Below are 19,519 nucleotides of genomic sequence, written 5' to 3' on the forward strand. Positions count from 1 at the left end.
TTACAGCTAGAGCAGAACACTAACTTTCTCAATTATGCATGTGAAACTATATTTGTAAATCCATAAACTTAATCTAGCAGTAGTAAAAGGGATGTTGTAAAATGCTGGTTATAAGCAGAAGGCATTGAGTCTGACATTACTGAAAATCACTGGATTAGAAGAGACAAATACTGGATGTTAAAAGGGTTAAAAAAAAAAAAAAAAAAGTTGAGCACAACAGTATGTTGAGTGACTAAGGTGCCAGAAGTATCATCAGCATGTTCATGCCCCAAAGGGTGAAGGCAGAAAAATAGTGGTGAAAAAAAGTAAGAGTTTCTCAAATACTAATCAACAACAGCAAAAGGCCTAGGGGGCCGATGGCACTGAAAGCATGCTCAGGGAAATAGTGAGCGGACAGGATACTCCGAAAACAACGGGGGCTGCAGAAGCAGCCTCCCTCTTAGGGAGGGGCAGCAAGGCACTGAGGCACCAAGCAGAGGTCACCTGTGGATTATGGCAGTGAGGGCAGGGGCATTCCAAGAGAAAGATGAAGCCAGAAGCATGCTTCCTTGCCAAGAACAAGAGAGCACACCGTTAAAGGCTGGTTCTAGAAGAGGCAGGAGTCATGATGGACAGGACACAGAGAAATGGAAAGTACGAGACAGACATCAGGAGGTAGTAGTGTGAACTGAGGACAGAAATTTGTAAGAACAGGAATAAAGAATATAAAAAAAGTCAAGCGTGCCTGGAGAAGAAAGCCTGGTTTATTTAGAACGGTCAGGTCTGAGCTAACCAAAACCTCAACAAGAGTGGCTCTTTGTGGGGAACACTCGTTATGGGGATAGGACAGGCTGGAAAAAGGCCGGGAAGACAGCAATGGAGCCACTGCGACATCGGGAGCCAAGTTGCTGGAGGCCTGCAGAGACTCAGCTCCTGGTGACACGGCCACAAACAGTGGCAGGAGAGTCATACCATCCACATGATAAAGAACTAGTATCCAGTATATATAAACAGCTCTTACAAGCGCTGTTAACCCAATGTTAAAATGGCAACGAATTTGAACAGACATTTCTCCAAAGATTCACCAAAGGCCAAGAAGTAAACATAGTCAACAATGTTTCCCATTAATGGAAATGCAAATGCAAATCAAAATCACTATAGGGTAACAATCTCACACCCACTAGGATGGCTATAATCCAAAAGACAGACAACAACAAACATTAGCAGGTTGTGGAGGAACTGGAACCCTTGTACACTGCAGGTGGAAACAGAAAATACGCTCAGTTTTGCAGTCCCTCAAATGATTTAAACATAATTACCACGACCCACAAATTCCACTCGTAGGCCTATAACCAAAGCACATAAAAACACATCCACACGAAAACCTGTACATATAATAATGTCCGCAGGAGCATAATTCGTAATAACCAAAAAGGGGAAGCAAACCAAATGTCCATCAAATGATGGACGACAACAACAAATGGGATATATCTACACATGGAATACTACTGGCCATAAAAAGGAATGGAATATTGATCTGTATTATCACACGGATGTGCCTTGAAAACATTATGCTAAATGAGAGAAGCCAACACAAAAGGTCACATCATGCACGAACGTCCAGGTTAGGGGAATTCACAGAGATAATAAGTAGATTAATGATGCTTCAGGGGTGGGAGGAGAAGTGTGAATGAAGGTGGACTGTTAGTGGGTGCACGACATCTTTCAGAGGGGACAAAAATGTTCTAAAATTAGATTGTGATAATGGTTGCAAAGCCCTGTGAATATACTAAAACCCACTCAACTGTACACTTTAAAGTGTGGGAGTTGTTTGATAGGTAAATTATATCTCAATAAAGCTATTTTAAAATGCCATCTTAGCGGCACCTGGGTGGCGCTGTCGGTTAAGCGTCCGACTTCAGCCAGGTCACGATCTCGCGGTCCGGGAGTTCGAGCCCCGCGTTGGGCTCTGTGCTGTCAGCTCGGAGCCTGGAGCCCGCTTCGGATTCTGTGTCTCCCTCTCTCTCTGCCCCTCCCCCGTTCATGCTCTGTCTCTCTCTGTCCCAAAAATAAATAAACATTGAAAAAAAAAATTAAAAAAAATAAAAATAAAATGCCATCTTATTTGTTCCCATGGGATTTTAACTCATGGAAGTGAGTACCAACCTGGTGAGGCCAATGCCAGTGAAAGAATATCTTGCTTACATTTCCCAAGACAAGAGGGCACCCTCACCACACAGGGTAACAGAGGACTAGCAGGTTTGTTCAAGAGACAGAGCAAGGAGAGAGGGGAAAGCCTAGGCCAGAGCTTTTACTGGGGATCCCTTGGGAAAGGCAGGCAAGACAGAGTAAACAATGCAGCATTGGTTTGTCTGAATAATTCAGGCTATAGCACTGTCACTAGTTGTCCAGTACCTGGCCCTGGGATAATACAGAGTGGGGAAGGTATTGGCATGGTGTGTGAGTGAGATAAGGAGGTAACTGAAGGCTACAGATTCAGGATTGGTTGGTTGGCAAACTCAAGGCAAGCTATTATGGTCTTTAGGAATTAGCTAGCCCTGGGAGGGACAGTTTCTCCCCAGGTCTGTAAGGCTCTCAAAAGTCAGAGCATCAAGACTACAAAATGAGGCACCTGGGTGGCTCAGTTGGTTAAGCGTCCAGCTCTTGGTTTCAGCTCAGGTCCTGATCTCTCACAGTTTCCTGAGTTCGAGCCCCGCATTTGGCTCTGCGCTGACTGTTCAGAACCTGCTTGGGATTCTCTCTCTCCCTCTCTCTCTGCCCCTTCCCCACTCACGCTGTCTCCATCTCTCTCAAATAAATAAATAAACATAAAAAACTTAAAAAAAAATACAAAATAAGAAAATAGTTAATATAACTGGCCATGTGATGAATGAATGCCAAATAGACAAATACAGAATCTAAGGAACCAGAACAAAAATAAAATAGAAATTCACAGGCTGATTCTAAAATTTATATGGAAATGCAAAGGACCCAGAAGAGTGGAAACTCTCTTGGAAATAAATAAATAAATACACAAACAAACAAAGAGAACTTATACTGCCTAATTTCAGACTTATTACAAAGCTACAATTATCAAGACAATGTGGTATTGGCATGAGGATAAACAAACAGGTCAATGGAACAGAATAAGGAGTCCAGAAATAGGCCTGCCCATAGACACATGACTGATATTCTACAAAGGCCTAAAGTAATTCAACGGTAAAGGGAAAGTCTTTTCAACAAATGGTACTGAAACACCTGAATATCCACATAGGGGACAGGGAGAGGAATGAATCTTGACCTTTACCTCACGCCATTCATAAAAATCAGATCATGATGAAGTCAAAGACCTAAACATAGAAGTTAAAACTATGTATGAAGCTTTCATAAAAAACAGTGACCCTGAAGTTGGCAAAGATTTCTTAATATACAAAGAATGCTAGCCATTAAAAAGAGGAAAAAAAAAAGATAAACTGGACTTATCCACACTTAAAACTTTAAAAGATACCATTAGGGAAATTAAAAAAGGAAGCCACAGATTAAGAGAAAATATTCACAATGCATATTGGGCAAAAGACTCATTTCCACAATATATGAAGAACACCAACAAATCAACAACATAAAGTCAAATAACCTAATTTGGGCAAAAGATGTGGACACTTCACACGTATGAACAGCCAACAGGCACATGAAAAGTCATGCCTCATCATCAGTAGTCATCAGCAAAATGAAAATTAAAACCACACTGATCCCAAAAAACAAATAACCCAGTGAAGAAATGGGCAGAAAACATGAATAGACACTTCTCTAAAGAAGACATCCAGATGGCCAACAGGCACATGAAAAGATGCTCAATGTCGCTCCTCATCAGGGAAATACAAATCAAAACCACACTCAGATATCACCTCACGCCAGTCAGAGTGGCCAAAATGAACAAATCAGGAGACTATAGATGCTGGCGAGGATGTGGAGAAACGGGAACCCTCTTGCACTGTTGGTGGGAATGCAAATTGGTACAGCCACTCTGGAAAACAGTGTGGAGGTTCCTCAAAAAATTAAAACTAGACCTACCCTATGACCCAGCAATAGCACTGCTAGGAATTTACCCAAGGGATACAGGAGTACTGATGCATAGGGGCACTTGTACCCCGATGTTTGTAGCAGCACTCTCAACAATAGCCAAATTATGGAAAGAGCCTAAATGTCCATCAACTGATGAATGGATAAAGACAAAATGGAGTACTACGTGGCAATGAGAAAGAATGAAATATGGCTTTTTGTAGCAACGTGGATAGAACTGGAGAGTGTGATGCTAAGTGAAATAAGTCATACAGAGAAAGACAGATACCATATGTTTTCACTCTTATATAGATCCTGAGAAACTTAACAGAAACCCATGGGGGTGGGGAAGGAAAAAAAAAAAAAAAAAAAAAAAGAGGTTAGAGTGGGAGAGAGCCAAAGCATAAGAGACTCTTAAAAACTGAGAACAAACTGAGGGTTGATGGGGGGTGGGAGGGAGGGGAGGGTGGGTGATGGGTATTGAGGAGGGCACCTTTTGGGATGAGCACTGGGTATTGTACGGAAACCAATTTGACAATAAATTTCATATATTGAAAAAAATAAAATAAAATAAGCTCACACACACACAAAAAAAAAAACACCACACTGATACCACTGCACACACATCAGAATGGCTAAATTAAAAAAGATTTTCAATACCACAGAATAGTGAGAAAATGTTCCACCTGGAACTTTCATAAATTGCCAATCCAAGTATAAAATAATACGGCCACACTGAAAACAGACTGGGAGTTTCATACCTACCTTGTGACCTAGCAATTCCACTCCTAAGGATATACCCAAAGGAAACTGACACATACATTCATAACAAAGTGCTACATAAGAATGTTCACAGAAGTTTTACTTGGAATAGCCAAAACCTGAAAGTAATCCAGTGTCTATCAACAGATTCAAACCTGTGGTATGTTCATTGTGTTGAATAGTACTCAGCAATAAAAATGAATAAAACTACTGAAATTTACTACAACATAGAGGAATCTGAGAAATATTATGTTGAGTTTAAAAATCCACCTGCAGAAAAATACACATTATGATTCCATTCATATGAAATTCTAGAACAAGCAAAACTAAACCAGTGACAGCAACTAGAACAACTATGTCCTGGCTGATGGGGAGGGACTACTGGCTAGAGATAAATACAAGTGAACTTATCAGGAGGAGAAAAATGGCCTATATATATCTTAATTTAGGTGGTGGGTAAGGGTTTTTTATATCCATCAATACAGGTTGAACTCATTTAACAAATTCAGTCAAAATCATTACATTAAATGTAAATTATACCTTTAAAATGGTAAAATTCATTGGCTACATAGAACAGCCATAGAAAAGTTGCATAAAACAGAAATAATATTTAAATAAAAACAAATACCTTTGTCCATCTGCAAAGCTTCACCCCAGAATGGCTCCCAATCAACTGATAACCTGAACAGAAAAACAAGGAACACAAAATTGAACTGATTCAAAGCCTCATATTAAAAGGTGATTAAAAGGCGCCTGGGTGGCTCTGTCGATTAAGCATCCAACTCTTGATCTCAGCTCAGGTCATGATCTCAAGGTTTGTGGGATCAAGCCCCACATCCGGCTCTGTGCTGACAGTGCAGAGGCTGTGTGGGATTTTCTCTCCCCACCTCTCTGCCCCTCCCTCACTCACATGTGTGCACATGCACTCTCTCTCAAAATAAATAATAAACTTTTTTTTTTTTTTTTTCAACGTTTATTTATTTTTTGGGACAGAGAGAGACAGAGCATGAACGGGGGAGGGGCAGAGAGAGAGGGAGACACAGAATCGGAAACAGGCTCCAGGCTCTGAGCCATCAGCCCACAGCCCGATGCGGGGCTCGAACTCACGAACCGCGAGATCGTGACCTGGCTGAAGTCGGACGCTCAACCGACTGCGCCACCCAGGCGCCCCAAATAATAAACTTTTAAAAAATGGCAATTATAAAACTAACAAAATCATTCTTCTTTTCTGCATAATGATAGGCAACAACCCAATGGCAGAAAACATTAACAGTTGAAATCATCAGGATGATAAAACAACTTAAAATGTTTATGTATCTAGGGGCGCTTGGGTGGCTCAGTTGGTTAAGCCTCCGACTTCAGCTCAGGTCATGAGCTCGTGGTTTACCGGTTCGGAGCCCCGCATCGGGCTCTGTGCTGACAGCTCAGAGCCTGGAGCTTGCTTTCGATTCTGTCTCCCTCTCTCTGTGCCCCTCCCCTCTCACGCTCTGTCTCTCTCTCCTTCAAAAATAAATAAACTTAAAAAAAAAGTTTTTTTAAATGTTTATGTATCTAATAATATAGACTCAGAATACATAAAAATAGGCTAATCCAAAATCATAGGGAAAGATTTTAACATCTTTCAGTATCTAACAGATTCCATAGATGGAAATGCAGTATGATCTAATCCATACTGTAAATGTGATTGAGAACACATGGTATTGCCCTCAACAACTACAGAATTCACCTGTTTTTCAAGGACCCAAGGAAATTCTGTAAAAATAAACCAAATGCTGGGCCATAAAGCAAAAGCAAGTAACGATATACTTCAAACAAACAACTGGGGAACTCTCGTCGGTAATCTTTGAAAAAAGATAAGAATCAGATGGGCAAAAGGATATTAAAATAAATACTGGGGCATCTGGGTGGCTCACTCGGCTGAGCGTCCAACTTCGGTAGGGTTGTGATCTCTCAGTTCATGAGTTCGAGCCCCACGTTGGGCTCTGTGCTGACAGCTCAGAGCCTGGAGCCTGCTTTGGATTCTGTGTGTCCCTCTCTCTCTGTTCCTCCCCCAGTCATGCTCTGTCTCTCTCTCTGTCTCTCTCTCTCTGTGTCTCTCTCTCTCTCAGAAATAAATATTTAAAAAAAATTTTTAAGAAAGAAAGAAATAAATAAAAATAAAGAAATACTGCCCCAAGAAGAGGAAAAACAAAATTCCAGGAACCATAACCCAACGTGAATTCTCAGGACCAGTCCCACAACCTAGCATTTAAAATTCATGAGCTACAGAAGATATGAGAAGCATGGAAAAGCCATGCCGAAGTAATCACATTTCCTTTTTTAATAAACTAGTAGAGCAAACAAGTAGAACATTCTGATTTCAGAAAGCACTTAATGAAGTTTCTCACAAGGCTTCAAGTAATAAGCCACAATTATCGTGAGTCTCTTGTATAAAAAGACTCTTGACTTGCAGACAAATGAGGCAAATGGAGAAATATAGTCTGGATGATGGCAGAAGTGTATCCGTGGCTGGTTAAATATCCATATTCAGAGTGTGATGATTAATGGAACAATGTCAATTTGGATTGTAAGTCTCTACAGGGTTTTGTCTTTTACCCACTTCCACATTTATGTAAATATCTTGCATATAAATAAACAAAACACCGCTTATCTATATGAAGACAGAACAGAGTGCAACTGGACAGCTAATCTCAGATGCAGAATAAGCATTTAAGAGATTCCTACAGAAAATTCCAGTTCTTCTTTTGGATTCCTACACTCTATTAGTGTCTTTACATCCTTCTCTTCATACATAGGGTTTTATAAAATTTTGCATTGAGGTAGGTATGAGAAAAACTGCCGAGTACAGGATGGACAGACCACAACGCCAAGATAAGCCAATGGTACGCAGCTGCTAGAAATCGCACTGCACAATTCTAACCAAGATAAAGTCACCGAGGATTTACTCTCCCACCTGAAACGCCAAAAATGGACAAAATATATGAACAGTTTCCAAGACATGAAACACCAGGCAACAAGGGACAATAATCCCAGAGAAGACGGAAAACACAGGAGACGAGCCCTGCCATGCCCAGAGCTTACTGCCCTCAAAGTTTCCAGGCTGTGCGACAGGGAGAGGCAACGCACACACGGCTGGGTATTTTCTTGGAGTTGAGGACGTGGAAGCAAGAGTTGAGGAGCTCACACGGCTAGAGTTTGCAGCACTGAGTACCAGAGAGTCAAAAGCTACACAGAGATTAAACTCAAGAATCTGTAGAGGATTCCTAGAAATTCTGCCTGAGTAATGCTTCATGCATATGTGAGAGAAAAGCTAACCAAGAAAGGGAAAGAACCATCTTAAAGGACTGGAGGTGCGCCTGGTGCTCACAGCCAGCTGGGAACTGTGTCTATTCACACCAGTCAGAAGCTTAAGATTCACAAGGCACAGTACACAGAAGTGTTTTGCCCCGATAGTCATAAGTAATTAGCCATATTCTGAGTCAGCTCTGGTCTCACTTAACAAGTCATAAAAGCCAGATTAAAAGGCTCAAACTTGTTTCCAAGTAACTGCTCTTCATCCTAGAACAAAGCTCAAGAATGTTTTATAGGAACACAAAAATATCTAGCACCCAATAAGGTAAAATTAGACCTGGCATCCAAAGATTAACCAAGCATGCAACATGACCAATGAAAAAATAATCCAGCAACCAAACTGACCCAGAAATGACACAGATGTTAGAATTACATTAGAACAGTTGTCTAACTGTAATTCGTGGGCTCAAAAAGTTAAGTAGAGACATGGAGAATATAAAAAGGCCAACACTGAATTTCTAGAGATGAAAACTGTAATGTCAAAGCTGAAAAAAACACTGGATAGAATTAATGGAAGATTAGACATTAGAGAAGATTACTAAATTATACCTGAAGACATAGCAATAGAAGCTATCCTAAAATGAAAAGTAGAACAGAAAAAAGAATGTTTTTTAAATTGTCTTTAACATTTATTTATTTTTGAGAGACAGAGTGTGAGCAGGGGAGGGGCAGAGAGAGAGGGAGACACAGAATCCAAAGCGGGCTCCAGGCACCAAGCTGTCAGCCCAGAGCCTGACACAGGGCCTGAACCCACAAACGGCGAATCATGACCCAAGCTGAAGGCGGACGTTCAACCAACTGAGCCACCCGGGTGCCCCGAACAAAGAATTTTAAAAAATAATGAAAATAGTATCAGTGAGCTGTAGGTCAAATTATGTAATTGAAGTCCCCAAGGAAGAGAAGAGAGAGGGAGTGACAGAAAAAATACCTGAAGAAATAATGGCCAAAATCTGTCCAAATTTGATTAAAACTATAAATCCACAGAACCAGGAAGCTCAACAAATCCCAAGTAAAAGCAACATGAAGAAAACTACGTTGAAACACATATCATTAAATTGCTCAAAATCCGTAATTAAGAGAAAATAGAAAATCTTCAGAGTGCCAGGGGCTAAAAACATTACTTTCAAAGGAACAAACAACAGATGACAACACAGGTCTCATCAGAAGCAATGGGAGCGAAGTGGAACACCTTCAAAGCGCCGTAAGAAAAAAAGTCATCAACCTATGATTCCACATCCATCAAATAATATCCTTCAAAGATGAGGGCAAAATAAAGTCTTTTTCAGATACACAAAAACTGAAATAATTCAGCACCAACACACCCACACAACGCGAAACGCTAAATGAAGCCCTTGAGGCAGAAGGAAAAGGCTGTCAGAGAGAACACACATCTACGCAAAGGAAGAAAAACACCAACAAAAGTGGTATCTACAAGGGCACCTGGATGGCTCAGTCGGCCTCTGACTTCAGTCACGTCATGATCTCATGGCTCATGAGTTCAAGCCCCACGTTGGGCTCCATGCTGACAGGTCGGAGCCTGGAACCTGCTTCGGATTCTGTGTCTCCCCCCCGACTCTGAACATCCCCTGTTCATGTTCTGTCTCTCTCTCTCTCTCTCTCAAAAATAAACAAACATTTTAAAAATTTTTATTATTTTATTTATATTTTTGGTTTGTTTATTTATTTTTGAGAGAGAGAGAGAGAGAGAGAGAGAGAGACAGAGCGTGAGCAGGGGAGGGGCGGAGAGACAGGGAGACACAGAATCCGAAGCAGGCTCCAGGCTCTGAGTTGTCAGCACAGAGCCCAATGCGGGGCTTGAACTCACGAACCAGGAGACCATGACCTGAGCCCAAGTCAGGGCTACTGAGCCACGCAGGCACCCCCCAAAAAAAATTTTTTTTAAGTGGTACCTATATGAGTCAGTATGTAAGATTGTTTCTAATTACATCTAATTAAGTCAAAACTAACAGATAATTGACTACTTAAACTAAAATAATAACGATGTAGTATAGGCCTCTAAGATACATAGAAGTAAAATGTATGATAATGATCGCATGGAGGTTGAGAAGGGGAAAACACAAGTGTGTTACTGCAGCTTCTTCCACTGGACATGAAGTGGCGTCTTAATCACTCAAAGATACACTGTGATATGATCAAGAGATACGTGTCACACCTCGAACCATCACTAAATACCAATACAGTGCTATAACTAACAAGCCAATGAGGAGGTAAAACAGAATCATAAAAACATAATCTAGGGGCACCTGGGTGGCTCAGTCAGTTAAGCATCTGACTTTGGCTCAGGTCATGATCTCGCGGTCCGTGGGTTCGAGCCCCGCGTCGGGCTCTGTGCTGACAGCTCAGAGCCTGGAGCCTGCTTCGGATTCTGTGTCTCCCTCTCTCTCTGCCCCTTCCCCACTCATGCTCTGTCTCTGTCTCTGTCTCTCTCTCTCTCAAAAATAAACATTAAAAAAAATTTTTTTAAATAACTTAATCTAAAGGAGGCAGAAACTGGAAAAAGGAAATCAAAGAGCACAAGACAAGCAGAAAACAAATGGCTACATGAGAAATGTAAACCTATCATAAAACCAGTTTAAATTGTCTGAATACCCTTATTAAAAGGCAGACTATACATATATATATTATATACATACAAATATATGTATGATCTGAATATTCTTGTTTGTCTCCTCTAATAGGCTGGTGGCTCCTTGAAGAAGATACTGCATCTTAAGTTTCTCTGCATGGCCAGGACTATCACACAAAAGGGTCTCAATAAACACAGAAAGATGGAGTGAGGGAAGGAAGTCAGTCCACTCACTCCCAACTGACCACTCATCTTCTACAGGAAATCAGTATTATTTGTTCTCAAGTAAGGCCTCCTTGATGAGTTAGGACCACAAAAACCCAAATACACTTCTACGTAAAACATTTCTAACTGACCCAGCCTAATATCGATAGAAGCTTCTTTTCTGCATTTAATAATTTTCCCTTAACAAACGACGATCTGTGATGGCATTTTCCGTCTCTGTGCCAGAGCCACGCTGATGCTAACATCCCAGGAAACCAAGCACAGGGGAAATGTGCTGGCCCGCAGCCAGTGCACAAGGGGATCCTTCTGCAGGAACGAGAGGGGGCTGCCTCAACAGCTCCGGCCGCCACAGTGACAGGGCCACTGGGCCTTCTTCCCTCCCTATTTCACGCTCCTCACTGGGGTATTAAATGAGAGCGCTTGGGAGGGCGGTCCAGTGACAGCGCCTCCTGACGGTCCTCACCTTGTTTAGTAAGGGCTTCTCGGAGAGCAGGGGTTATCATAGCCCTTCTTTCACTGGCTTCACCCTTCACGGCGTTCCTGACCAGAGTGCTTTTCTCCTCCTGGTGCTCCTTCTCTCTCTGTATTGAAATTAAAAGAACAAAATTCAGAGCTGGCAGCGAGCGAGGAGAACAACAGCACAACAGTCACGGACACACGGCATGGGTAAGAAGGTGCGTCGCGAACCATGGCCCACACAAGCCAGTCTCCTCCAAAGTGACCGCATTCCCAGTCAGACAGTGAGCAGAAGGCCTGCCAGTCTTTTCTCTTTTCTTTTTGCTTTCCAAAAAAAGGAACTACATACTCAAACACATACACCCGCAAAATGTAAATCAACAATCCACTTATCTAGATGTCAATTATTTTTAGCAATCTGAGTACCGACAGCTGCCGAAATTCATCAAGTTATTTCTCTGAATTTCAATTTCCTCACCTGAAAAACAAGGAAAGTAATAGCTAGAGAGCAGGAACGTTACAATTAAATGAAATAAATCACCAGGTACAATGCCTGATACATAACAGGAGTTCAATAAAATAGAATACTGCTGGTTATGTATCTGCAAAACCCCCAAAACAAGTCAAAATAGTGCTCTGAGCTGCTCAGACAGCCATTTGTTTGGAGACCAAATTACTCCTCCACCTGCTATCCCAACAATGACTCCTTCTAGATGATCCTGTGGGGAAAATGTGTCTTCAGTGACAGAAAGAAATCTGAAGGATAATATAAGGCTGATTGTGTTTCCTTTTGACTTTGGGCCCTAGAAAATTCAGCAGTACGCTGATGGCTGTGTAAAGTCTCAAATCATGTTTGTCTTGAATTCTCTGTAAGTGGCTTCATAGTACATGATGATCTTCACCCTTTACACTGATTTCTTCCTCTATTTAAAAAAAAAAATTTTATGGGGCGCCTGGGTGGCACAGTCGGTTAGGCGTCCGACTTCAGCCAGGTCACGATCTCGCGGTCCGTGAGTTCGAGCCCCGCATCAGGCTCTGGGCTGATGGCTCAGAGCCTGGAGCCTGTTTCCGATTCTGTGTCTCCCTCTCTCTCTGCCCCTCCCCCGTTCATGCTCTGTCTCTCTCTGTCCCAAAAATGAATAAACGTTGAAAAAAAAAATAAATTAAAAAAAAATTTTAATGTTTATTTTTGAGAGACAGACAGACAGACAGAGAGCAAGCAGGGGAGGGGCAGCGAGAGAGGGAGACACAGAATCTGAAGCAGGCTCCAGGCTCTGAGCTGTCAGCACAGACCCTGACGTGGGGCTTGAATCCACGAACCATGAGATCATGACCTGAGCTGAAGTCGGATGCTTAACCGACTGAGCCACCCAGGCGCCTCAGCCTTCTTCCTCTATTTTTAAATCTTACTCTATGTACATATATCTTAAAGTTATCTGAATGTCTTTTTGTAAGATGGTAGAATGCTAATCAATAATTTCAGGGCAACACACAAAGTCTGTGCTATACTACATTTGCCAGATCTTAGTAAGAGCTGCAGAAATTCAAAATAACTCACCTTGGCAGCGGCCCCACCACCAAGCCCTAGACTACCTTCAGTGCCTGTCCATTTGCAGTGCCCCGCCCCTAGAGAATCAGTAGTGAGAACACCTCACAGATCCCTGGATGTCTGAAATCTGCATCCAACTAATACAGACGGGAGGATGGTCCTTGTTTGAAGCTGGACAACAGGTGACAGGGATTCACTAGATCATTCTACTTTTGTGAATGTTCAAAGTTCTCTAAACAAAAAATGTAAAACAGATTTAAAATTTTTTAAAAAGAAACAGGTAAACCAATGAAATTTGGAGTTAACTTCTCTACCTTCTCTGTTACGTCAGGGATTTACTCCGAAATTGGAAGTCAGTGAAAAACTATTTTAGAGACTCAGAGGTATCATGATGAGAAACATAAATCCAGTTAGTCCTATCTGTCCTAAAGTCAGCATTCTTAATTACTAAATATAATCAAAATGCAAAGCTAATGAACAATTTTGCTTCTGTTAATATAGTTTTCAACTATACATTTCCACACAGAACTGAAAAAATTTACAAACATCAACAAATTATTTTCATCTATCATAAAAGTGATCAGTTTATTCCTAGGCATTTTCTTTAAAAAATTTTAAAGTTTCAGTTGTTCTTTTAAAATATTTAAAAACATGGGGCGCCTGGGTGGCGCAGTCGGTTAAGCGTCCGACTTCAGCCAGGTCACGATCTCGCGGTCCGTGAGTTCGAGCCCCGCGTCGGGCTCTGGGCTGATGGCTCAGAGCCTGGAGCCTGTTTCCGATTCTGTGTCTCCCTCTCTCTCTGCCCCTCCCCCGTTCATGCTCTGTCTCTCTCTGTCCCAAAAATAAATAAACGTTGAAAAAAAAAAATTTAAAAAAAATAAAAAATAAAATAAAATAAAATAAAATATTTAAAAACAAAAGTATCCTTTGGCTTTTTTTTTTAAGTCTATTTCAGACCTAAAAAGATGTCAACTTAAAAAGGAAGTCTGTGGCAGAGCAAGATGAACTGACCTTGAACTTGACAGCGTTTAAATGTCTCTGAGGTAATTCCACAGCAAGTTACTAGAACTCCCTACTAATCATGCAAGAATTGCTCTCAAAAGCCTGTCACCACAAAACATCACCAAGCATGTATGCTTATCCCAAAGGCCACATAAATCCAAAACTGGACCCACCCGTGACACTGGCCTCTGACCACTGTGCTCAGAGTTCCAGAGACACCCTCTTGTGGTTATAAACACACACACACACACACACACACACACACACACACACACACACACGAACTAATTCTGACTCCTATGAAATGAACACTCTTAAAGAACGGTCATGGACCATCATCCATGTCCCATCACTAGAGAAATTATCCATCATAAAATATGAGGATAGCTACTCCATTTCAACCATTTAAGATACAAAATTTATATAGGAAAGAGCTCAGAGGCCACAATGAGAGATCCTGAGCATTCAGGACAAACATTTACCATTCTGTCTCTATGGCAGTTTAGTCCCATCTTCCATATGCAGCAGTAACTTCATTTCCAAAAAGAAATATAATGGCTCATAACATTCCCGAAGGAAGTGCAAAGCGCCAAATTCTAATCTTGTAGGTGCAGACACTGTTCACTGTTTGCCCAGAATACAACATATATAGCTGCTATATGGCCGTAATAGAAATTACTGAAGATCCCTCAACTAGTCAACCTTGATTCCTCCCTCTCCTGTGTGCCCCATTTGACAACGAGTAACCAAGTTTTAAAGGTTAATTCCCACAGACTGGCTCACTCCATCCACAATGCCATTGCTTCTGCACACCAGCCTTGGTTTCTCCTAAGGACAGGACAACTGCAAGAGCCAAACTAAATGGTCTCCCTGTCTCCAACTTGTAATCTCATCCCTCCCCAACTCCCAAACCCATCACATCTGCCCTGAAAGAAAACGAACGTCCTCTCCAAGCTGCTGCTTCCCAACATGCAAAAAGGAAAGCCAATTACAAGCTACATTCCTAGGCACTTTGGAAAATGACTATAAATAAGTGAAAAGTCCTTTATAAATAAACAGGACTACATTAATCTTACATAATCACAGGAGCAAAAAGTGGTACCAATTTTCCTTAAAAAAAAAAAAGATATCATACAATATTACCTAATTCATTTTCATACCATTGTCCCAGGAACCACAGTACCATCCCAATTATCACCTGGGAAACAGGACACAGCAAAAAAAGCCATCTGTTAAAGACTGTAAGGTAAAATTCCACCTAGCCGCGTAAGTGCCAAACAGGTGTTTTGCCACAAACGAGCTTTTCATTACCAAAGCATACAGACATTTCTGCTGGGAAAAAGTCCTTCTGATTGTTTCAATCTGTTTATTTCATTGATCCATCAGGTGATTCCCTTCCTTATCAAGTCATGCAGAAAACAGAATCCCCAAGCTCTCTCGAGAAGTCATCTTCCTATACAGTCAGCCCTTCTAAGCCTGGAGCTTTGCTGGCAAACGGTTGGGCCTTCAGTAAATGGTGGCCGTATAATGAATGCCTCCAAACTACCAGACAGATATTCCTAGCTCTAGAAAAGCAGATCTCCCTTCTTTCGGTAACTGATTTCGGATCTGGCAACTTTCAATGTTAAAAACTCTCCTTCGGGGGCGCCTGGGTGGCTCAGTCGGTTAAGCGTCCGACTTCGGCTCAGGTCATGATCCTCGCGGTCAGTGAGTTCGAGCCCCACATCAGGCTCTGTGCTGCCAGCTCGGAGCCTGGAGCCTGCTTCAGATTCTGTGTCTCCCTCTCTCTCTCTCTGCTCCTCCCCCGCTCACGCTCTGTCTCTCAAAAATGAATAAATGCTAAAAACAAAAAAATTTTTTTTTAAAACTCTCCTTCAGGTATTGAAGCTAAAACTGCTACAATTTAACCCCGCATCTGCAGGTTCCATTTCTTTAAGAAAGAAACCCCCTATATGCCACTTACTTGTCATAGCTCAGTTTTTAAATGACAAATTTTCAATAGGACTCGAAGTTTTTCTGTTTACTAGGTTTTAAGAAAGCTTTCTGAACTCTCTGAAAAGCAGTTTGAACAGATGTGTCAAGAGCTTTCAAATGGTTTTCCTCTGACCCAGTGATTCTATTTTGGATAACCTGACTTAAAGAAATAATTCCAGAACTCATCCTAAGTGCTCCTGGCTGCACAGACCATGGGTGAAACAGGCTGGTTTAAAGGCAGTGGGTGTCTTGGGGTTGAAGGAATGTGTCGCCTTGTGTTTCTGGGTGAATCAAAGACCCAAAGCCTTAAAAATAATAAAGAAAGAAGAACAACTTCATATTATTCTACTGCAGTACTATGCGACTTTATAATAAGAACCGGACACACTGAGATGCTTTCATAAACTGAAATGCTTCTCTGGTGAGTAATTACCAAGCATTCACCATTTATTTCCAAAACTAATGATACGGATATCACTGTTTGTCTGCTTAACCGGAACATGCTGTGGGGAGTATTTAGCAACATTTATTTACTGCAGAAAAAAAAAAGGAACATTCTGCTCTACATTTACAAATCACAATCACGAGAAAAACAAAAAACAGCCTAAGACTGTCAGGCTCTTGATGACTCCTTGCGCTCTACCCACTCTTCAGATTCTCTTCTAAAAACCATTTCTCCCCTGGGGGCTGAAACAAAGAGATGGGAGTCTAGGCTTGGTCCCACCACCTACGAGCCTGTCAGCCATCTAACTTCGGACAAATTGCTTTATTTCTCTAAACCTACTTCCTACCCTGTAAATTGGTAAAGTGGACGTAATAATAGTATGGATATCAAGGTCAATGTGAGGATTGAATGAGACAATCCAACGTGTACTCTGACTTCTCCTAATACTCTGAATCTGTACTGAACTACCCTCTTGCCCTATACCCCAACCCATCCACTATATTCAATCAAATCATATTGCTTCCCGGGGCGCCTGGGTGGCGCAGTCGGTTAAGCGTCCGACTTCAGCCAGGTCACGATCTCGCGGTCCGTGAGTTCCAGCCCCGCGTCAGGCTCTGGGCTGATGGCTCAGAGCCTGGAGCCTGTTTCCGATTCTGTGTCTCCCTCTCTCTCTGCCCCTCCCCCGTTCATGCTCTGTCTCTCTCTGTCCCAAAAATAAATAAACGTTGAAAAAAAAAAATTTTTTTTTAATTAAAAAAAAAATTAAAAAAATTAAAAAAAATCATATTGCTTCCCAAAGCCTTCAGGTTGAAGTTCACACACCCCTGACAGAATGAAAAGGCCTCCAGTACCCTGCCCCTGCCTTCCTTCTCTAGTTCATTCTCCGCACATCCCCGCCCCTACCTGAAACCACAGACACACCAAACTGTTCCCCAAACACGCCATTCACCCTAGCACCCCAGCCCTCTGCATCCGTATCTGTCCTCCTAACCTTCCCACATTTCACACGTTAGCTCCCTTGTTCTTTGACATCGCTCCCACCCCTCGAGTTCTCTTCAGCCATAGACTTACCATCTTGGATCTTGCTATAGAGTGAGGGAGGTAGAATACCATGGTGGTACACCAGTCGGACCAAACCTATCCTATTTGAAGATATCTGCTTATACAGTAATAGCTCATAGTTACCAAGTACACACTACGTGGCAGGCAATAAAATAAAGCGTCCCAGTGAATGAACTTAGTTAATCTTCATAACAACTTCATAAGAGGTTACTTTTATGATCTCCCACTTTAGAGATGAGAAAACAAAAGCAGAGAGTAGGGGCGCCTGGGTGGCGCAGTCGGTTAAGCGTCCGACTTCAGCCAGGTCACGATCTCGCGATCCGTGAGTTCGAGCCCCGCGTCAGGCTCTGGGCTGATGGCTCAGAGCCTGGGGCCTGTTTCCAATTCTGTATCTCCCTCTCTCTCTGCCCCTCCCCCGTTCATGCTCTGTCCCTCTCTGTCCCAAAAATAAATAAACGTTGAAAAAAAAAAAAAAAAAAAAAAAAGCAGAGAGTAAAATAATTTGCCCAAGATGCACAGGCTGAGACAGCAGGACTCCATAAAACTCAGTGAGTATTACTCAAAAAGAGGTTATATAATAGGAATACCCTGGCCCAACCCTAGAGCCAATTGCTAACCAGTAGTAGTGCCTCCTCTAGAGTAGCAATTCAGGCAATTTAGTGCAATGCCTGGCAACGACTGGGCAGAAAGCAACTCAGGAATATGTATGAATGGACCCTAAAAGGCCAAATAAATGCATGGGAAAAAAAAAAAAAAAAAAAAAAAAACCAACAACCAGGCAGTTTAGTGTATTCTGTCCAATATAGGATGAAAACACAAGCCATACTTGGAAACTCTGCCATAAGCTAACAATAAAGAAAAACAAAAACTGGTGGCTTTATTTTCATGTCACACTGAAGGTGGAAAAATATTTATTTTTGCCCCAAATCTAATGACTTTATGAGAAACTTTTTATGAGAAATCTAAAATGTCATAAACCAACTGCTTCAAGTTCATAAAGTCCAAAATCATTTCGTTTAAAAAATAATTTACACAGATGTTCAAAATTTTCATTTGTTCTTTCTCTCCAGTGCCCTCTAATGGACAGATGAAAAGCAAAGTGAAAATGAACCCACAAATTATTCTAAACTCTTACCATACACTTGAAATTTGCTGAAATTAAATCTGAAGTGTTCTCAATACACACACACACACACACACACACACACGCACACACACACGCGAGGTAACTATGTGAGGTGATGGATTTCTTAACTTGATTGTGGTAATCTTTTCACAATGTACACACATATCATCACATTACACGCATTAAAAAAATCAGTGTACAACCCTAACATATTTGTCAATCATGCCTCAATAAAGTTGGAGAAACAATTACTGCAAACTCTTCACTCACTGCAAACAAAGCTTTAAATATCTTCTCTTAACCTTCTGTAAAAACCCAGAAATCTGTCTAAATCAGGTATCTCGTACACTGAAATCTATCCTGTTTTAAGACTGTTTCGCCACTAAAAAATTACTCAGATTCTTAATTTAAGAGTCGTAAAATTATAAGTTTGCTTTGACCCAGTATATCAATTTGGGGACAATACAACCTAAGTAATATTAACACATTTTTCAAAGTAAAAAGGTCTCGGGGTCCTTGCGTGGATTAGTCAGCTGAGTGCCCAACTCTGGCTCAGGTTATGATCTCGCAGTTCTTGAGTTCAAGCCCCACATCAGACTCTCTGCTGTCAGCGCAGAGCCTGCTTCGGATCCTCTGTCCCCCTCTCTTTCTGCACCTCCCCCACTCACGTTCTCTCTCAAAATAAACAAACATTAAAAAAAAAAAAAAAAAAAAAAAAAAAAACAGTAAAAAGGTCTCAGACCTGTGCTAATTTTACCAGCAGAAAAACCTGACACAGACTAAATGGCCAGCTCTAGGAAAATGTATAAACCAGTTTAAAATATCTAAGCAAACTAACTTCTCACTTTGACATCTGTTGGGCTTTTAGAGGTGATGACACACTGTCATGTGCATGTTCGCATCTGACTCACACCTGTGAGGAAGGCAGAGGGCCCGGCCCCT

The 19,519-nt window shown here is 41.5% G+C and overlaps 1 protein-coding gene across 4 annotated transcripts in view; it reads right to left on the reverse strand.

Moving 5' to 3' along the window:
* LOC123589606 (S-adenosyl-L-methionine-dependent tRNA 4-demethylwyosine synthase TYW1) overlaps positions 1–19,519 on the reverse strand; it is a 215,797-nt gene that overhangs the window by 168,814 nt on the left and 27,464 nt on the right. For all 4 annotated transcript variants that reach the window (XM_045461945.1, XM_045461946.1, XM_045461944.1 and 1 more), the window contains exons 8-9: positions 11,427–11,544; positions 5,429–5,481 (exon numbers count right to left, since the gene is read on the reverse strand). In XM_045461945.1, the coding sequence (XP_045317901.1) occupies positions 5,429–5,481; positions 11,427–11,544 (171 nt within the window). The remainder of the gene's footprint in view (positions 1–5,428; positions 5,482–11,426; positions 11,545–19,519) is intronic.

Source organism: Leopardus geoffroyi, chromosome E3, assembly GCF_018350155.1.
Source record: "Leopardus geoffroyi isolate Oge1 chromosome E3, O.geoffroyi_Oge1_pat1.0, whole genome shotgun sequence".
Taxonomy (NCBI): Eukaryota; Metazoa; Chordata; class Mammalia; order Carnivora; family Felidae; genus Leopardus; species Leopardus geoffroyi.